This window comes from Nuphar pumila, chromosome 3 (genome assembly GCF_984573655.1).
Source record: "Nuphar pumila chromosome 3, dmNupPumi1.hap1.1, whole genome shotgun sequence".
In the NCBI taxonomy this organism is placed as follows: Eukaryota; Viridiplantae; Streptophyta; class Magnoliopsida; order Nymphaeales; family Nymphaeaceae; genus Nuphar; species Nuphar pumila.
The window spans coordinates 123,354,251-123,376,630 of record NC_143251.1 but is presented as its reverse complement, the minus strand read 5'-3'; the positions used below and the strand labels follow the sequence as shown (position 1 = coordinate 123,376,630).

The window sequence follows — 22,380 nt, the reverse complement described above, 5'->3', positions numbered from 1 at the left end:
GGAAGCTATATATTACTCCACAAACTAAGCCTATTTTTAGAAAACTTATTTTCTAGACACCTGCATATTTTCTAATCAAAATAAGCCTATTTTTAGAAAACTTATTTTCTAGAAACCTGAATATTTTCTAATCAAAATAGGTTAGTTGCAATATCAAAATACTCCAAATTACTCTCTCTATCCACACATTGGTTTACATACATTTTTGCTTTGATTTTGTTGTATCCTTTATATTTGCACAGATTAATTATTCTTTACGTACAAAGCACTTAAGCTGAATCGATTACGACTTGAAAACTACAGTTTACCAAATCCACTTAATGAGCTGATTCATCCATAATGAGAATCCATATCCTCAATAACAGTAAGGGGCAACGTATTAATGCAGTTCTAAACATTAATCAAAGATCCAAAAACTAAGGGTAAAATTAATCACAGTAAGTACACAGCACATGCATCATCAGCAAAATCTTAAACAGACCATCAAACCCTGCAAGCATCATAATTTACAAAGGTCGAGGAAAACATAAAGCATTACAATCATGGTCACCAAGACCTCCAATGTAGGGAATAGCTGCCCATCAAGACGAACAAATCCTATGTCCCTAAGGCCGAAAATATATGATAGAAACTGCTCTTCACATATGAGTTGCTAAGTTGAACAGAACAGCATGTTACGTCAGTATACTGCTAAATAAAGTAGCGCCTCTCAAGTTAGCTGGATGCTTGGCATGGTAAACAAGTTACTTTATAGTTCTGCTACTTCAGAGGACATATTTTTCATACAAAGATAGAATGTCCTTCTTGTTTGGGTTCCGCATCTGTAGAAGCTGCGCACCAAAACCGTGCTTTGTAAGCTCTTGCTTGAGCTTTTGCACAGTAAACTTTATGTAATCCTCTGAATCACGTTGACTGTCATCACCATTGGGTTTAAAAATAGAACCCCCATCATCTGTATGAATGTTTATGGGACTAGTCATGCTCTTGGATCTCTTGTTTGCCCTCACATCAGCATTTGTTTCCATATCTTGAACTGATTCGATACCAGCATAATCATCAAAGCGTGAGCGTTTAGCATGTGAAACAGTCCTGAGTTTGCTGTCTAAGGCAGCCTCATTTAGACGCACTGACGTCAACTCTTGTTGAATTGAATCTAGTTTTCCTTGGGTGGCTTGAAGCTGCAAGGAGAGAGCCTCCGCTCGAGTGCTTGCTTCAGCATGAGCTGCCCTTTCAGTGGCCAAAAGGCTTTCAAGTACTTTAACTGTGGTTGTCCTCTGCTCATTTGTAGATTTGACTAGTTCCTCAATTTCTTTCTCTCTCTCATCTACTCTTGCTTCAAGCAATGAGACCTTGGAAATAGCATCCATTTCAGAGGCACGAACTCGTTCAACCTCCCCCACTAAATCCAACTTCTGTCTTTCGAGGCTTTCAATTTGTCTCTCAGCTCTTTCAATCTGAGCTAGCCTTTCCATTGCCAGGCGATGGACTTCACTCTTTTCTTTCTGTGCAGATGCTGCCTCACTTCGGGCATTGTCAGCCAACTCAAATGCTCTTTTGGCCTCCTTCTCAGCAGATTTGTACCTCTCCTCAGCTTCCTCAAATCTTTTGAACTCAGTCAAGTGTTTTTCCTCCAAATGATTTTTTTCTTGCTCTAGTATTCTTGCTTCTCTCTCGTGTGACTGAGCTGTAGCCTTCGCAGAATCAAGCATTTGTCCCAGCTCCTCAACTTGAATTTTCAGTGCTACATATTCTGTATCTTTTGTTTTCAATGTTGACTCAGCAATCTGCAATTCTCATAGCCGTAACAATGTCAAAAAAATTGCTCTATGGTTGTAGAAGACACGGTAAATAAAATCATTTGCAATAATCTAAATCTACCTTTAGCTGTGAACTCAAACTCATGACCTGGCGCTCAGCCTGCTCAAGCTTTGCTACCTTTTCCTTAATGTCTTCTTCCTGTTACCAGATGGGAGGGAAATTTTAAAAAAAGGAGAGAGAGAGAGAGAGATCATAAAATCAAAGTATAATGTATACACTCAAGTTTTTAAAACAATAAAAAGATAAATAATAACAAATGGATTTTGAAAAATGCAATCACTAACCTTCTTAGATAAACTAGAAGAGAATTCTGCCCTAAGAGAATTTTCTCTAAGCTGTATTTGCTGATTTGTACGATCTTGCAATTGTGCAGCTTTCTCCAGTGCAGATTTGCATTCTCTTACAGCTATATCAAACTTCCTTTTCCACTCAGAAGCTTCTTCTTGAGCAGCCTGGACCTGTTCGCGAGCAGCAGCCAATCTTGCTTCAGCAGTGCTAGCTCTAGACTTGAGAGTTGCTATTTCAGCATTAATCTGTTCTTCTTCAGCCTTATATCTAGAGGATATCTGTTCATATTTCCGCTTCCATTCTGTAGAGTCCTGAGTGGTGGCATCCAGGGTTTTTGACAAATTAGAGTACCGCTCTTCCAAAGAACTATACTTGCTTTGCAAATTGTTTATACGAATAAGATAATCTTCTGCAATTTTTCTTTTGTCACCGAGTGCTTCTTCATATCTTTTCAGATAATCAGCCCGATGCTGTTCATTTGCCTCCAATTGTTTGCTAAGCAATTCCAGTTTGTCTTCAGTTGCATGATATTTCAACATAAGATCACTTTTTTCTGATGCTATTTGATCTAACTGTTTTTTAACAAAGTCAAATATCGGGCCCTCTAAACTGCAAAAAAGTGAAAATCATGAACTTAGAAAGACTATGACAAACCAACAGAAACTTCACAAAGAGGAACAAATGCCAAATATTAGAGTGGGGTTGTGGGACAAACCACTGCTGCAAGAATCGAGCAAGCTTTTGCCATTTCCCCGGACCATGAGAAGATATTTCATATTCAGACATAAGACCATCCAGGACCTGTAGCAATAATAGGTGAATTATTTCCTTAATGTTACCATGCATCTGTGTGTTTGTCTGCATGTGTCTACTAACAGAAATTTCCATTCATAAGAATAATTTCTATTCATGAACAAATTTAGCACTTTTAGCATTAGTCAGGTCAGGTAAGAAGTTTATAGAATGAACTTACTTCTAGTACATGCTTGAGTTTAGCATTAGGGACATGGCAGGCTTCACGCAACCTTTTGTCCATCATCTGAATAGAATTTGAACACCTTAAATCTGCCTCCATAAAGGCAGTCTTTTTGTGGTCCTGAACCAGTAAAGTTCAAATCAATACTATACCAACTTCACATATACATCTGACGAAAAAACAAAGAGAAACTGCTCAAGTAACTGAGATCATTTTTCAAATTCATACATAAACAATAGATAAAGCTATAGATAAGCTACCAACTGTGTCAAAGCATATCAATTTCCTTTACACTTTTACATGTTTAGGTTGAATAGTTGAAGACATGGTCCACACGAGATCTAAAGGATCTGTGGTAGAACTTAATAGTCACATGGATTGGCCCAAATAGTAAATAAGAAATATTTTAACCTAAAAGAAATAATGATTTGTCATTTAGGTTAAACAATACTTGCCACATGCTAGAAGATGATACTGTTAAAATGTAAAACTGTACATATATGTATAATAATAATATTATATTATTATATATATATAAATATATTTTTCATTTCTTTCTTTTCTGTAATTTTTTTTCCTTTATTTTTGTTTTTTTTGTCTTTATGTCATCTAGTTCAGTTTGAACTAGAATGACTGTTGCTAGTCAAGTCCTGTCCAGACTTGACTAGCAATAGAGCTGTTGGACTGTCTATTGAGTCCTCCTCTTTCAGCTATGTATATAAAGGGGTGCAGCCCCTCTTGTATTTCATTCCAATGCTTCTTAAGCAATTGGTTTTTCATATCAATAAAGAATATCTTTTTATTTTTATTTTGTTTCCAGTTATACCCTTTTTAAGGGTTATGCTTTAGTGTTATTCATGACACTTCCCCTTGTGAATCTAAGCTCGTGTTTCGAAGATCCCTATTTCATTTCATGGTATCAGAGCCGCGGAAGTACTAGATCTTGAGGAAAAGCTTGCCTAACTGGCGATCCTGTACCCAACAACAATGAGAAGAAAAGAAAATATTACACTCATAATCAGAAATTTGAGATACAGATAAAAGAATTAAATTTAATTTGGGAATTCGTATGATAAACTTTCCCCTTGTGCGATTTCCTGTGCTTTTTTAGGATATGCTGAAAATCAGAAAGGTTATAGACGTTTTGACTTCAAAAATAATAGACTATATGTGTCTAGAAATATTTCCTTTCTTCAAAAGGAGAGCTTCTTTGATTTTAGAAAATTAAAAGACGTCACTGAGTACTCCTTTTTGCTAGATCTAACATCATCTGATAAATATGACCTTGACTGTAACTTTGATGATAATCAAAGAATTATTGATCTTAATCATAATGTTGAAAATGAAGAAATTCATAGGGATACTAGTATTCAATATTCCAGGTGACAAGAGTTTAATCCTCCATGTGCACTTGAAAAATATTCTAACATTCCAACTAGACAATCATCTCGAGTCTCGAGGCCTCTAGAAAAGTTTGTATCATACGAGTCCTTCTCACCCACATATAGGGCAGTTATTGCATTAATTCACTCATATGAAGAACCATCCACATATTTTCAAGCAAAAAATAATATCAAATGGATAGAAGTCATGAAAGCTGAATTAGATGCACTTGAAAAGGCTTTTACATGGACTATTCAAGATCTTCCTCCAGGGAAAGAAAACTTTAGGATGTCGATGGGTTTATAAAATTAAAACCAAGAGTGATTGTACTCTTGAAAGATATAAAGCCTGATTAGTAGCCAAAGGTTATGCCCAAAAATATGGGATTGATTATGAAGAAACCTTTGCTCTGGTGGCTCGTATGACAATTGTCTGAACCTTAATTGCCTTAACTTCTATCAAAAAATAGTTTATTTTTCAAATGGATGTCAAAAATGTCTTTTTGAATGGAAAGCTAGTTGAAGAAGTATACATGGAACCCCCTCCTGGTCTAAGTATTCTTAAGGGTAAAGTCTTTCGCTTAGAAAAAGCTCTTTATGGACTTAAACAAGCATCGAAAGCTTGGTATGATAGGTTTAGTCGTGTTATGATTGATATTGGTTTTCAATTCTGTTTAACTGACACTGCTTTATTTATTAAGAATTCTGATGCAGGGATCATTGTGCTTCTTCTCTATGTGGATGATATGATCATCACCGGAAGCGATAAACAGGGAGTTGAAACAATCAAAACACTTCTTAAATCTCATTTTGAAATGACTGATTTAGGCTTGTTGAGATATTTTTTAGGCATTGAAGTTGCTTATTCTCCTAGAGGAAATTTATTATCTCAGACTAAATTTGCTTTTGATATTGTTTTCAGGTTTGGTATTACTGATGATAAGAAAGTCGACACTCCAGAAGTTGTTAACGTTAAAATGAAGATTGATGATGGAGAACTTCTTGCAGACCCTACTCCTTATAGACAGCTTGTCGGGGCATTTTCCTATCCATCCATTATCAGACCAGATATAGCACATGTTGTTCACACAGCAAGTCAATTTCAACATGCTCCTACTTCTATTCATATGGGAGCAGTCATGCGTATTATCAGATACATCCAGTCATCTCTTTCACGAGGAATTTTCTTATCTTCCTCCTCTTCTCTTGATTTAATTGCATATACTGATACTGATTGGAGAGGTGATCCCAATAACAAACACTCAACCACTGGTTTTTGTGTTTTTTTAAGAGAATCATTGATCTCATAGAGGTGTAAAAAGCAGCAGAAGGTATCTCTCCCATCCACCGAAGTTGAATACAGAGTCATGACAACCACGACCATGAAAGTAGTTTGGCTCCGACGACTGCTTGCTGACATGGGAGCTGAAGCAACAAAGGCTTCACAAATGTGTTGTGACAACAAAAGTGCGATCTACATTGTCAGTAACAGAACATTCCACGAACGCACCAAACACATCGAAATGGATTGTCACTACGTCAGAGAGGAATATCTACACGGGATAATTGATCTGTCATATGTCACTTCAGAATATCAGTTAGCAGACTTCTTTACAAAGCCTCTCGCTGCTCCTCGATTTCACTTTCTCTTAAACAAACTTTCGCGCATTGTACCGTAAGTTTGAGGGGGAGTATTAAAATGTAAAATTGTATATATATATATATATATATATATATATATATATATATATATTTCATTTATTTCTTTTCTGTAACTTTTTTTCATTTATTTTTATTTTTTTTTGTCTTTATGTCATCTAGTTCAGTTTGAACTAAAATGACTGTTGCTAGTCAAGTCCTGTCCAGACTTGACTAGCAATAGAGCTCTTGGACACAGTATAACAGCTCTATTTAGAGTCGTTGGACAGCTCTATTGAGTCCTCCTCTTTCAGCTGTGTATATAAAGGGGTGCAGCCCCTCTTGTATTCCATTCCAATGCTTCTTAAGCAATTGGTTTTTCATATCAATAAAGAATATCTTTTTATTTTTATTTTGTTTCCAGTTATACCCTTTTTAAGGGTTATGCTTTAGTGTCATTCATGACACTTTCCCTTGTGAATCTAAGCTCGTGTTTTGAAGATCCCTATTTCATTTCAAATACTACACATTATTCTTGAGGGAACCCTAGCAATTGGTCATGGCACTAATTCCAACCACAACATATCTAATAATCTGTAGAGGCACTGATATGGGATGGGCCAAATCTTGGTTGGGATTTGGAAGAATGTGAAAACAAGACAAAGTGGCTTCATGTATGGTCCCATTTGAGTCAGAGAGGGTCAGCTGCAATGTGATTGCACACTTTTAGTGTGCTGCTGCACCTGATCACCCACCATCTTTTGGATACAGCCTGTCAGTTGCAGGGCCCAACAGCAGATGGTGGGTGATCATGTGCAGCAGAACACTTCAAGTGTGCAATCACATTGCAACTGATCTCAATTCCATTTTAGTTGAGGTGGCTGAACCATGTGGAGCTTCCTTGGATCAGGTATGTCTTGCTAGCCCATGCTAGACCTGAGTGACTCCATAGAGAGTTACAAGGACCATGATGGCTCAAGGTCAAAGAAAGATGGCTTCAACTCAATGGATCATGATGGCTCAAGGTTAAAGAAAGATGGCTTTGACTCAATGGATCATGATGGCTAAAGGTCAAAGAAAGATGGCTTCAAGCTAACCATAAAAGTGAACTAAGCTGGACCATATAGATCAGGTATGTTATAGAAAAACGTAAACTGTGACAATGGTCACAATTTTTCTGGTTGTGGGTCATGGGTTGTGAAGGTTTAAAGACCCTGATTCACTAGGGAAGGTCCATTTGAGCTAAAAAGGAATCAGGTACATCAGTCAGGATGCCAGGTCATGGGTTGCAATTTGCTGCCCAAACTAGGGAACAGGATCACTATGGGTTGGACTCAAATTTAAAAGGCACTCCTTAAGCAAAAGGCAAAGGAAGAAACATAAACTAAAAATAAACATCTCACCAAGTACAGAAACATGTATTATTTATTTTTGCTCTCTCTCTCTCTCTCATAGATCTAGGCTTCAAAAGCAAAATCTAATCTTTGGGTGGTGTTCAGTATATTCTATTTGTTATTTTTATGTTGACCCAAATAGGATGTTTTATACCGTTTCTAGACCACCCTAATTTTCATGAATTGTGAAGTGTTGATTTTTTAGTATCGCAAAAATGAATCTTATGGTGTATTTAGACATGATAACGTGCTAAATAAACTATGCTAAACACATCTGTACGGTTACCATTCGGTGGCTAGATCCATACAAACAAGAGTGTGTACCACCATAAGGTATCAGAGCCATCACATATTTTTCCTATTATATATATGTATATATATATTGGTCTCAAAAATAATGCTAGGCATGTCCAATGTTGCCTAAAGTTTAAAATTGTGATGGGTTTAATGTTAATTAAATGAGCAGTATATGTGTTTTATGTGAGAAAAGTAGAAAGAAGCCCCATTATTAGCTCTCCATTAAGGGCACGCATGAAAACCCATGAGAACTTTCACACTTAGGAAAGCACATGAGAAACGTTTCCGTAAAAGAAGGGGTTGGCACTTGGAAGAACTTCTACAGAAAATTTTGGCTCATAAAAATTACAGTCATTTTCCCACAGAAAGCTGAACCACACACAAAACGTGATCGACTTTGCTAGGTTGTAAAAATGCCCTAAGTGAGCATTTGTTTCAACCCACTTCCTTGAAAAGGACGGAGCATTTGTTTCAACCCACTTCCTTGAAGAGGCCTTCTTTCATAAGAAATAGGGCCTGTTTCAAACCAGGGGTGAAGCGGACACCCATGTGAGGAATAAGTAGCACGCTGCACTTATTAAATGGCTAGACCTTTTCTGTTAAAATAAACACATATATGTATATATATATATATATATTTCTTTTTTATGTATATATATTATGTTCCTATGATTGTAAATTAGTAATGCTCACCAGGGGCATTTTCATCGTTTTCTCCCTATGTAATAGGAGCTGCTCATTATGGGCAGCATTGTAATCTTTCTTTATTTCTTTATTTTTCTGTTTGGTGTCTCATTCACTAATGTGAAAGGGCATTTTTGCAAACAGCCAATAGAGCTGTTGGGGTTCCCCAACAACTCTATTGAGAGCTGACTTGTGGCCTATTTAAAGAAGGTTTCAGCACCTCTCTTGTTAATGTTTTTCTTAAGCATTTCGAGTACAAATTATATTTATTTTTATTGTGTGCTTTTGCTTCTTTTGTGAGTGTGATGTATTAGGCCCTTGTGACTTATTGTATTTTGCCCATCTGAGGCTTTTGTGTGTGTGTGCATACATTGTAGCCCTTAGTGACATTGTTTTTGTGTACTTGTGTTTTCATTACATGGTATAAGAGCCCTTAGGTGTCCTCACCCTTGGGTCTTATTGTTTGTAAGTATTTGTAAAGGGTGTGATCTTCAAAACACATTTTTTCTTTTTTTCTTTTTTTCTCATGGAACCAACTACAAACGTGGGCAACCGCTATGGAGAATAACGTTAAGGGAAAGAAACTTTGGGGATACATTAGTAGTTCGATTCTCGAACCACAATTAAAGCTCACTAAGGACTAAAAAATGCTCTAAATGAAGAGAAGAAATAAAAAGCTATACAAGATTATCAATCCAAAATGGAGGATTGAGAAAGTGAGCAGGTTAAAATACTAGCATGATTTATGAGCAATGTTGACCTAAAGATATGGGTTAATCTTGCAAAGTTTAGAAAGGCCAATGAAACAGATATTTATGAAAGGTATGTATACACAAAAGACCCTACTAGGCATTTCTTTTTACAAAAAAAAAATAGATCCCTAAGGCAAGGTAATATGTGTATACTGGATTACTATAGTACCTTATCCCCGTTATGGGATGAACTTGCTCTTCTTGAACCCTAATGGAAAGGAGACAATGCCAAATTGAGAGAGAAAACTTCTTTAGCTTTCTAAATGGCCGTCGTTTGGAGTCTGAACAATTGAGAGGATCCTTACTCCATAGAACTTTATTTCCTCCTCTTAACAAAGCATTTGCCGAGTTATGCCAAGAGGAGACTCGTCTATCCATGAACAAGTTGATGAAGTACATGCGGTGTCTAGACTAAGGAACAACATGAAAGCATATAAGCCTCTTCATTTTGGAAGAAATAAATATAGTGGAGGAAAAAAGATTATGACACTTTTATAATGAGTCGGGACATATCAAGCCCGATTGTCATAAGCTTAAAAGGAAAGTGGCTTTTGTTTGAGAGAAGCCATTCAAAGCAAATGAAAAATTAAAGAGGGATGAAGACTTCATTGCTCAACTTATGATAACTCTTCAACAAATTATGAAGTCACTCTTCTACTGTTAAAATACATGTAATCTATATATATATATATTGTCTAATATACCCAATAGGGGTATTTTAGTCATTTCACAGGTACCCGATAGGGGTACTTGTTATTTTTCCCAACTTTTTATATTTATTTTGCACTTTCTTTCTTTTTTTTTTTTTTTAGATTTTTACCCACACAAGGGGGCCCACCATTGAGTCGATGGGGCCCCCAACAGTCACATTTGTGACCGTTGGGGGCTCCCAACGACTCCATGGGGAGCCCCCTTTGTGGCACTTCTTTTTAGGCCATAAGGCCACCCCTCTCTCCCTTTCTTTTTGTATATATAGGGGTGCCCCCCCTCTTGTATTATTCACTCTTGAGAGCTCTCTCTCTTTTCAATAAGAGACATTTATATTTTTATGTTGTGTTGTCTCTTTGTGGATTAGGGTGTTATCCCTTTTGTTTGTCCATTGGTGGATATTGTAAGTGTTTATCGCACTCTTTGTTTTTCCGCATATTTCATTACATGGTATCAGAGCCTTGTATATGCTCCTGATTCTTAATATAGCTAGTTGAGTAGTTATATATTGTTTTTTTTTGTTTTTCTTTTTGTATCTCTCTTTGTTTGCCTTCTTGTGAGAGATTAAATGGAAGGGGAACAAAAGATTGACCTCTCCTTCAAGCAGAATGGCTCAAACTACATGATGTGGGCCGCCGCCGTGGAGAACAACCTCAAAGGTAAAAAACTTTGGGGATACGTTATGGGCACCATTCCGGAACCACAACTCCAACTCACCAAGATGGATGGTGATCAAGAAAAAACTCTTAAAGGAATTGCTCGCATGAAGGCCATTGAAGATCACCAATCTAAAGTGGAAGATTGGGAAAGTAAGCATGCGAAGATTCTTGCTTGGTTCATGAACAATGTGGAGCTCAAAATTTGCGCCAGCATTGCTAAATTTCGGATGGCTAATGAAGCATGGTTCTTTATGAAAGGTATGTTTACTCAAAAAGACCTTGCTCGTCAATTCTTCCTCCAAGAAAAAATTCGGACTATCAAGCAAGGAGAAATGAGTGTAAGGGATTACTTTAGCACTCTTGGACCCTTATGGGATGAGCTATTTTTAATAGAACCAAAGTGGGTTTCTAGTGTGGATATGGAACTAAGAAGAGAACAAATGGAAAAAGAACACTTTTTCCAATTTCTACATGGGCTTAGGCCCGAATATGAACAAGTTAGATTTTCCCTTCTTCATAGATCTAAGCCTCTTCCCTTAGAAGATGCCATAGCCGAAATATGCCAAGAAGAAACTCTTCTTGGCATGATTAAAGGAGGAGATGACGTTTTGGCCGTATCAAAACCCGGCAACCATGTGAAAGCCTATAAGCCTCCACACTTTAGAAGGCAAAATAATTATAATGGCAACATTAGAAAAGTCATTTGTCATCATTGCCATGAACCGGGTCATATAAGACCTAATTGCCCTAAGTTGAATGAAGCACCTAAAAATAAGGTTGCCTCTGTTGAAAAAGCTACTCAAAAGGAGGAAACTATCAAAGAGAAGGAGTCTTTTTCTCTTGCTCAACTATCGGAAGCACTACAAACTCTACTCAAGATACCATCAACCTCGGGTGCCGCCATAACTTCTTTCTCTCCTCCAGGTATGTCTTCTTGGATCCTTGATTCTGGAGCTTCCTTTCATATGACCCCTCTTGAAAATGAGCTTTCTGATTTGTGTAATAACTCTAAAAACTCCTATGTTTCAACTGCCGATGGTACATCTTTACAAGTAAAAAGTTTTGGAACTTTAAATTTTTCCAAAGATTTCTTTGTGCCAAACGTGAGAGTGGTACCTCAACTTAATTTAAATCTCCTCTATGTTGCTCAAATATGTGATCATGGATGTGAAATCTCCTTCTCAACTAAGGATTGCTCTATACAGGATCTCCGGTCCGGGAAGCAGATTGGACAAGGTCATAGGAGGGGAGATCTCTATTACATGAGCAACTTGAAACTTCCCACTAACTCTTTTTGTAACCATGTCCAAGATAAAAATATTGAAATTTGGCATCAAAGACTTGGACATCCAAGTTTCTCAAAAATGTACTCCTTTCCATTTGGAAAGAAATTTTGTAATGAGAAACATTTTGTTTGCAAGAGTTGTATTTTTGGCAAAATGAAATCCAGTCTTTTTCCAAATCGAACTTTTGTGTCCAAAAGACGTTTTGAGTTAATCCATTCGGATGTTTGGGGTCCTTCTTCGGTCATGTATAAAGGAGGATACCCCTATTACGTTATTTTCATTGATGACTACACTAGGTATGTGTGGATCTACTTTCTCAATTTAAAATCCAAAGTCTTTGACTTCTTCAAGAAATTTCATATGATAGTCAAAAAACAATTTTCAAGTAATATCTCTACTCTTAGATCCGATTCGGGTGGAGAATATCTATCAAATGAATTTCAAAATTATTTACAAATAAATGGAATTTATCATCAAAGATCGTGTCCTAGGACTCCTCAACAAAATGGTTTAGTCGAAAGAAAGCATAGACACATCATGGAAACCACCAGGACACTCCTTATTTCCAAAGAAATTCCAAAGAGTTTTTGGGCCGAAGCCGCCTTAACCTCAACTTACTTGATAAATAGAATGATATCTTCATACTTACAAAATACATCTCCATATGAAAAACTATTTGAAAGAACACCTGATTTCAATAGATTAAGAATTTTTGGGTGTAAATGTTTTGTCCTTTCACATAAAAGAGATAAATTATCTCCTAAAGCTATTGAATGTGTTTTCTTAGGATATGGAGAAAATCAAAAGGGCTTTTGTAACGACCCGATCCGGGGCCTCTCGAGCCCGGGTTCGTGGATGTTAGTTCCCAGAGGGAAATTACTCAATAATCTCAAAAACAGCTCAAAATCGTGCCAGAATTTTTTTTTCTTTTATTCAATATTTGAAGGTCCATACATCCATTTACAATATCATAACCATCCAAAAACAAAAGCAGAATAAAAAGTAAAAGAAAATCATACTTCTGATGTGGCAGAGCGTACTAAGTCCTGTGAGTGGTGGCAGCAGTCCCTGAACCTACATTTGCAACCAAAAGAAGAGGGTGAGTCTACAACCCAGTAAGATTTCATTTGCAAATAGACACGACCGTTGCAATTGTAGTGAGCTCTAAGCTCCTAGTCTTAGTTTAGTTTGCTACTTATGCACACATGTTAGTTATGAGTTTTACCCCCTTTACCGCATCATTATTATCATTTTCAAACAACTCTTCTACTCTAATCGGCTATTCCGGACATAGCCTCCTCGGGCATAGCAACCCATATAGACAACTCAGAGTCTACAATGTTGGCCAGACTTATGAACCACTCACAAACAACGTAGTCCAAACGGGCCCAGACTACAGACACAGGTTTTGTAGCAGCTCGCCAATTGCAAGCCGGGAGCGAAGGGACTCAAACGGTAGCTAGCCGAAGAGCCAGGGTGGCTATACCTGCCCCCAAGGTGTTTCAAGGAGCTATACCTGCCCCCAAGGTTTTGTGGTTCATGCTACATCCTACATGTGTCTAGTGGGTAATGTTTTAACCCCTAAGGGTCACCTAGAAACGTCTGAGATATTCCCAGGTTACTCACGAGGCACCCACCTCAACATTACCCTAGACCATGCCTCCTAGTAGAGTCCCCACCACACATCGGGTGGTCATCCTATAGACAACTTTTACTCAACATTCACATCTTGAATTTAGTGCGTTATACAATCCTCAATGTATATCCACTAATTACTTTTAACACATGTTTACATGTCTGAACTGTTAAAGATGACAACCCACCACAGATTAATTCACGACACTTACAATGCCCTTCCTAAAGCATAAGCGTGACATTTCCCAAGGTAATACCTACCCTGAGACTCTGGAACTCTACCCTCAATTTTCACATAACACATCAATCTCATACATTCAATCATGTCATGCCACTTTTATTTCATAACTCAGAAAATATGCATGATCAGGTTTAAGCATCGCACTTGAACTTTATAGATTCCTAGGCATGGAAAACATCGTCTCTTTATAATAAACAAAACTAACATATTTGAAGCACATGGAATCATATATAAAGATGCCTAAACTAATTAGCATGTGTTTTAATCAACTAAGGAGGAATTTGCAAATGTTCACTTACCTGGAATGCTTAAATTTCAATTGCAACCCTTGATCTGAAAACAACGAATACCTTGTATCATCAAAATTACCAAAACACTCTTAAACTTAATTGTCAAACTCTGACTCCATTTTGTTTACAAATCTCCTACTAATAGATTCTACCCAAGCAGTAGAATCCATGGATTCAAGAATCACATGGATCTGACTTCGGGCACTTCTCTATGCCTTGTATATTTTGTAGGCATATCAAGGGAAAAATGATCTTTTTGCTCTTTCAATGACCTCTATGTCATTTTTACTTCATGTTACTTTAAGATCCACACTCATAATAACATTTGATCACTCAGGTCCTCAACTCAACTATGATTTGAATCATGGATTCGGTATTCTTGATCCAAATCTGCTTGAAAAGGGTTTGTCTGGATCTAAATCAGGTCGTCTAATCGAATCCATTTGAGTTTTGGGTCCAAACTGAGATCCAAACCCGAATCCAATTTGTAATGGAAAAATCGAGTCTTTGCTACTTCGATTTTTCCACCGCACTCTATAAATCAATCGCACACGCATCTTATTTGTCTTGGTCTAGACTTAGTCGGTCTGACCCATATTGGGTTCACCTTTGGTTTGGGCCGAAACGGTCCACCATTACAAACCCGACTCGGTCTGCTAACTACTTCAGACCCGACTCGGTCCGTATAGACTAATACGGTCTGCTGTCACAACGCACCTATCCACTTCATCGTCATTTTTTTTCTTTTCTGCAACAGTTCCGACAACATCATTGTTGTCGAACTGTTGCAACCTTTGCCGATGGGCAGTGCCTGCGGTGATGAGGGCAGCGGCCAGACCTCCTGCCTCCTTGCGGAAGGCGGTCCTCCCTTCCCCATTTTCGTCATCAGTGGTTGACAACAGCAGAGGGAAAATCCCTCAATCATTCTCCTTCTTCTATTGAAATACAGGGACAGGGTTCTCCCTGTCCCTGTTTTGCTGCAACTAGTCGGCAACTGTAAGGTTGTCGGCGACCCCCGTGTTTAGACAACCAACGAGAGGCAACAACAGAGGGGAAACCCCTCTGTCGTTCTCCTTCTATCGCAAAGCAAGGACAGGGTTCTCCCTGTCCCTATTTTGTTGCAACTCACCGGCAATTGTGAAGTTGCCAGTGACCCCCATGTTTAGCCAACCAGCAACAGGGAGATGCTTACCTGACGGCGACCGACGACGGCTGCAACACTCCTCCCGATTCTCCCTTCACGCTCCCTCTCTGCTCCTCTAGTGATCGAACAGGGAAATGAGAGGAGCCCCCCCCCATGGCTTTTATAGCCATGGGGGGTTGGTCGGTTACCCCCTCCCTCCTTCTGCATTAACTGGGGGCAGCTCGCTTCCTCTCCCACGATCTGCTTCGTGGGAGAGGAAGGGGCGGCGTCCTCCTCTCCTTCTGTAACCCTCCCACGATGGGGGGAGCATTACAGTTTTAGATGTTTTGACTTGAAAAATAACAAACTCTATGTATCCAAAGATGTAACCTTTTTGGAAAATGAAAATGGTTTTATGAAAACTAAAGATATTGACGAAAGTGTATGTTTTCTTTGATCTTCTGCATATTTCATTACATCTACTCCATCCACTTTCGGAGCCATGGTCTCATCACCTCCTGGTGCGTCTTCTTGTTTAATTGACTCAGGTGCTTCTTTTCATATGACTCCAAATGCCTCGCTTTTATCCAAACAAAGCATCAACTTTTTAAATCTTTTATTTCTACCGCCAATAGTACATCCTTAGATGTTAAAGGTACTGAAAATCTTAAAAAAGTTTTAAACAAATCAAAAGAATTCTTTGTTTCAAAAATTAGAATCATTTCAAAACTAAATTTAATTTTTTTTTCAGTCTCAAATATTTAATCATGGTTGTAGAGTCTTTTTTTTCACTTACGGATTGCTCTGTGCAGGAGCCAGTTCGAGAAGGTGATTGAGCAAGGCCATGGGAGAGGGAATCTCTACTACATGGGTTTTTTGTCTTTACCCTCCAAATCTTTTTGTAATCATATTCAATCTAAGGATGTTATCACTTGGCATAAAAAAACTTAGTCATTCAAGTGCCTCTAAATTGTATCTTTCCTTTTTTGAAAAAAATAATTGTAATGAAAAGGAACTTTCAATGATTGTGCTTGTGGAAAAATGCAGTCTTCTCCTTTTCTTAATAGTAACTTTGTTTCTAAAAGACCCCTTGAGTTTGTGCATTCGGATGTACGGGGATCGGCTCCGGTCATGTGCAAAGAAGGTTTTTCTTATTATGTGAGTTTTATTGATGATTATACTAGGTATACTTGGTGGTACTTCCTAGAGTTCAAATCCGATATCATTTCCATATTAAAAAAATTTCATAACCTTATCAAAAAACAATTTCAAACCAACTTATCTATTTTTAGATCTAATTCGGGTGGTGAATATATGTCAAATGAATTTCAATATTATTTTAAATAAAATGAGATTATTCACCAAAGATCTTGCCCAAAAACTCTCCAACAAAATGGAGTTACGGAAAGAAAACATAGACATATTATTGAAACAACTAGGACTCGTATTCTTAGTTGTCAAAGGCAGCGCCTAGGTGCAACCCCACCGCTTGGGCAACCAGGTTTGGGAGGTGGGGCCCTATATTACCGCTTAGGCGCTGCCTAGCTCGCCTAGGTGCTGCCTAGGCTTAAGCCTAGGTTGTTCCACTTTTTGGTTTTTTTCCGTTGACTTAAATTAGCATATAAAAGGGGGAAAAGGTCCATTTTCCCATTTTTCACCCCTCTTTTGTGTCTCCTCTAGGGCAGAAGAAGAAAAAGAAGAAGGTGGTGCAGCAGTTGTTTGTTTCTCTCCTCTACAATACGGGTATCTCTCTCTCTCGTTAGCTTTCGAAAATCTCTCTCTGTCTCTCGGCATGCCGAATTATTTTAGTTGATTTCTTGAGTGATTTGGCTGATTTGTTGATGCTGAACTATTTTGGCTTCTAATTCATGCTATCTGAATGTCATGTGAGTGCTTGTCATAGTTGTGAATCTGTTGGGTTTTGAGACTGATTCAGATTGGGTTTCTTTTGTGTTTTATTGTTTATTGTGTGAACTTTTGCATTTTTAGCATCATCATAATGTTGTATTGCTTAGAAAGTGCCTCTTATTTGCATTTACTGATTACAACAACAAAACAACAACAACAACAACTACGCCTTCATCCCAAAACAATTGGGGTCAGCAATATGAACCAAAAAAAGAAATTCATTTTGGGTCTTCCACATGAATCCTTTTCCTCCAAGCATTTCTATCCAATGCCATGTCCTCGGTGAGGTTCAAAGCATTCATATCCTTTCCTATCATCTCCATCCAAGTCTTCCTAGGCCTACCCCAACCTCTTTTAACTAATATATTTTCCCATTTCTCCAACCTTCTAACTGGAGCATCATTAGGCCTTCGCCGAATATGTCCAAACCACCGTAAACGATTATCTCGCATCTTATTTTCAATGGGTGCAACACCTACCTTCTTACGTATCTCCTCGTTCTGAATCTTATCTTTTATTGTATTTCCACACATCCATCTAAGCATCCGCATCTCAGCTACACTCATTTTTTGAATACGATGTCTCTTGGCAGCCCAACATTCCGTACCATATAGTAAAGCGGGCCTAAAGGTCGTCCTATAAAACTTTCCCTTCAACCGCAATGGCATTCTACGATCGCACAACACTCCAGTTGCACTTTTCCATTTCATCCACCCAACCTTAATCCTATGATTTACATCTCCATCAATTTCTCCATACTTTTGAATGATGGATCCCAAATATTTGAAATAATCATTCACCGGTATTTCTTGCTCACCAAGCTTCACTACACTCCCATCACTACTTTGTTGCTTACTAAACCGACATTCCATATATTCAGTCTTACTCTTACTCAACTTAAAACCTCTAGCTTCCAATGTCTGTCTCCATAATTCTAACTTAGCATTAACCCCAGCTCTAGACTCATCAATCAAAACAATATCATCAGCAAACAACATACACCACGGTACATTTTCTTGAATTGATCTCGTAAGCTCATCCATCACTATCGCAAATAGAAAAGGGCTTAAAGCAGATCCTTGATGTAACCCAACCGTTATCGGAAAATTGGTTGTCACCCCTTCACAAGTGCGGACATTGGTTACTACTCCTTCATACATATCTTTAATTATACTAATGTACTTGAGAGAAACACCTTTCTTCATCATTGTCCACCAGAGAACGTCCCTAGGTACTCTATCGTATTGCATTTACTGATTACTATTTATAAAAAATGATATTATTAGAGTTTACTGTTTAGTGTGTGCTCTATTTTACTGTTTACTGTTTATAAAAATGATGTTAATTTTGTATATATTAACATATTATAAGGGAATGTATTTATGTACCTATATATATTGTATAGTTTATGTATTTGTTTTTCACATATATGATATATATTAAATTTTTGTTGTTGTCTGGTTTTGATTTTGATGTTGCTTATGAATTTACTGTTGTCTTATTTTGATTATGATGCTGCTTATAAATTTAGCGTTTACTGTTTACTGTTTATAAAAAATGATATTATTTGCATTTACTGTTTACTGTTTAGTGTGTGCTCTATTCGACTATTTTTATTAGTTATATTTTTTGTCGACTGTTTAGTGTTTAACTGTTTATGATTTATGTATATTTAATAATATTAACATACTATAAGTGTATGTATTTATGTATATGTATATATTGTATAGTTTAAGTATTTATTTTTCACATATATGATATATATTAATATATGAGCTTATGTTATTTGTTGCTTACTCCTTTTAATTTAGCGAATTTACATGTTTCTTTTTTTTTAGATTCTTATTATTTTTTAGAACAACAATGAAAGGGGCTTCTTAATTTGTTTGAGCAGGTTATGTAATATAATTTGTTTTACAGTGTTCGACAACATGTTATTATTTGTCTATTGCTTATTGTTGATTGATTTTATGTTATATACATGTTTCTTATTAATTTTATTAGTTTGTTTACATGTTTTGTATTTTTTTTAATTTTTTTTATTTAGGGTACTGCCTAGTCCGCTTAGGCCTTTTCAGGGACTCACCGCCTAGGCTCCACCTAGCGCCTATCACAACTAAGCTCTTATTATTTCAAAAAATGTCCCTAAAAATTTTTGGGCCGAAGTCACTCTTACATCTATATATTTTATCAATAGAATGCCTTCCTCTTTAAAAATATTTCGCCTTTTGAAAATTATTTAAAATATCTTCGGATTTCAAAAGATTAAGGGTTTTTTAGTGTAAATGTTTTGTTCTCTTCAAAGAAAGGATAAACTTTCTCCTAAAGCTATTGAACGTGCTTTCATAGGTTACGGAAAAAATCAAAGGGATGTGATGTTATGATTGTAAAAATGAAAAACTATATATTTCAAGAAATGTGACTAGTCGGTCCTAAAAGAACTAGTCAGAGCCTAGGCGAGACTAATCGGCCTAGGCATGACCAAAAAAAATAAACCATCATGAAAAGCAGAAATATTAAAATAAAATAGTTAAATTTAGTAAAAAACATATGATTGTAACCAAGATTGCCAGACTAGGAAGCAAAAGCGGAAAACGATACGGGAAGTGGAAGTGAGAAGCGATGCATTTTAAAATGTATAGGAAGCGGGAAGCGAGGAATAAAACAAGAAATATAAAAATTGAATGGAAATCAAAATGAAACACAAAAAAAATTAAAATAAATTAGTGTAAGAATTACATTTTTAACAAAATCTAAAAATGATGACAAACAATTTAGAGAAAGCACATGAAAGTGAGTGAGAAGAGTTTGAGAAAACGCATAAAAGAATATATAAGAAGAATAGATGAAGTGTGTGAAAAGCATAGGAGAAGTGTGGGAGAATCGAGGTTCTCATCAAGTTTCGGAAGCGAGGAGTATCGCGCTTCCGAAGCAAGTTTTCGGGAAGCAGGCTAGTTTCTGGTAACTCTGATTGTAACTATGAATGAATGGTGTAATTTAGTGCAACATATCGCAAAATACATAAAATTGCATATATAGATATTGTATAATGTATCTACAAAAGCAAATATAAAAACTATATATGTATGTGTGCGTGCACAACACACACACACACATATATATCTATATACATAACTGAAAAAGATTGTATATATATATATATATGTGAAAAACAAAGGCATGCGTGTAAAGAACAAAAATAAAAAAGAAAGAAAAAAGGGAGGAAAAAAGGAAGAAAAAGAAAAAAAGAAGAGTGGAGGGGTTAGAGGAAAAAAAGATAAAAAAAAAGGAAAAAGGTAAAAAAAAGAAAAGGGAAAAAAAGAAGAAGAGGTAGAAGAGGGGTGAAAGGAGGAGAAAGAAGAAAAGGAGAAGATAAAAAACAGAAAAGCAAAAGAAGAAGAAGAAAATGAGAGAAGGAAAAATGCATTTGGGATGAGAGGCAAAAGAAAAAAAGAAAAGAAATGAAGGAGACAAAAGGAAATGACAACCATGTCCCTGCAACCTAGGTGGGGACAGCCTAGGCGGGAAAACAAGACCCTACTGCCTATAGCCATAAGCCTAGGCAGTGGCCTTGCGCCTAGCCCTCCTAGGTGGCACCACTTTTGACAACTAATCTTCCAACAAGCCGTTAGGTATAGTCCAACTGCTAGTTGGTCAGCCTAAGTTGATAACAAATAAAACAGAAAAAATATAAAATTAGTCAATTAAATAATAACTAAAAATAGACAAATTAAAATACTTATTCCATGCCTAAAGTATAAAAAAAGAAAAACAAAATAAATACCAATAAGTATATCATACTTAGGTAACCACGACATTACATATATCTTAACACCTTAAACTACAAGCCTAGTCTTTTGGATTTAAATACATTTCCTAAGTAAAGACAGATGGATGAAATGGTTTGAGCCATGAAATCAGGGGGATGGTGCTCTTTTCTTTTGGTTAACTGCCTAAGGTTCACGCACACTGATTACAATATTGCATCAAGTCATGCTCCTCAAGTAATTTCACAAGTGCTTTTTATTTTAGTAGCTAATTCACCCAAGTTGACAATAGACCTGACATTATATTTTTGAAATAATATAGATCTAGGCCAAAAGATTGATGAGACTAGCAAGATTTTAAGAATTTATATAAGAAAATAAAGTCTTGTAATACATAAGAAATGGAACACCAAACATCAGTACTTACATGCACGCGAACATACATATCACACAAAATCCATCATTTTGATAAGCAAAATGTACAAAATCCTTTTGAGGCCCATCATATTACAAGAGTAGATTTTTGTATAACTTGCTCCTGCAAAATTAGTTGTCCGCTCTAGGGATGCACAACGAACCGAGCTGGCTCAGGCTTGGGCTCTGGCTCAGGCTTGGGCTCTGGCTCTGGCTCCGGCTCCGACTCCGACTCCGACTCAGCTCATCCTGTAAATGAGCCGAGCTTGAACTAAACAATGAGGCTCGACCGAGCTCGATAAGGCTTGGTAGGATCAATAAGACTCAACTCGTATTTTATTTTATATAATATAAAATATATATATATATATATTAAATATTTAAAAATTAAAATACGACCCCCCGTCCCTCTCTCTCAAGCCCCATCCCTCTCCCTCGGACCCCGTCCCTCTCCCTCGAGCCCCGTCCCTGCTAGGTTACCCTCGAGCCCCATCCCACACCTGCCTTCAAGCCCCATCCCACTCTCCCTCAAGCCTCGTCCCTGCCAGGTTGCCCTCGAGCCCCACCCCACTCCCTTGAGCCACGTCCCTGTTGGGGTGCCCTCGAGGCCCATCTCACTCTCCCTCAAGCGTTGTCCCTGTCAGACTGCCCTCAAGCCCCGTCCCTCTCTCTCCCCCATCTCCTTCCCTCTCTCCAGTCCTCTCACTAATGGTGATTTTGTCGTAAATCAGGGCAAGGAAAAGCAAGCTCAGAGGTCATCTCACTGATGGCAATTTCGCCGGATTCCGGTGGTTTTGGCTGTTCCGGTAAGAGCTTTTCTCGCTTTCTTCTATTACATGGGAGAGATCTTCGCAAATTCTAGGTTTTTCTTGCTTTATTTCATGATACCCCTAAATGTTTCCAATTTTTCTGTGATCTATTGGTTTTTGAGAGGTTCTAGCCTTTTTCTGTTGTTGTTTTTTGCATATTGAAGGCATGTTAATTAGTTTTGAAGAGGATCACCGTGTATCTGATGGAAAATCTAGGTTTTTCTTCATTCCATGATACCCTTAAATGCTTCCCGTTTTTCTGTGATTTATTGGTTTTTGAGACGTTCTAGACTTTTTGTGTATTGATGTTT

General features: G+C 37.3%; 1 protein-coding gene across 1 annotated transcript in view; it reads right to left on the bottom strand.

Moving 5' to 3' along the window:
- Positions 1 to 379: 379 nt before the first annotated feature.
- LOC149843589 (uncharacterized) overlaps positions 380 to 22,380 on the bottom strand; it is a 39,087-nt gene continuing 17,086 nt past the window's right edge. The window contains exons 10-14 of the mRNA XM_089999938.1: positions 3,080 to 3,202; positions 2,822 to 2,907; positions 2,103 to 2,715; positions 1,879 to 1,956; positions 380 to 1,784 (exon numbers count right to left, since the gene is read on the bottom strand). Of these exons, the coding sequence (XP_089856064.1) occupies positions 765 to 1,784; positions 1,879 to 1,956; positions 2,103 to 2,715; positions 2,822 to 2,907; positions 3,080 to 3,202 (1,920 nt within the window). The 3' untranslated portion in view covers positions 380 to 764. The remainder of the gene's footprint in view (positions 1,785 to 1,878; positions 1,957 to 2,102; positions 2,716 to 2,821; positions 2,908 to 3,079; positions 3,203 to 22,380) is intronic.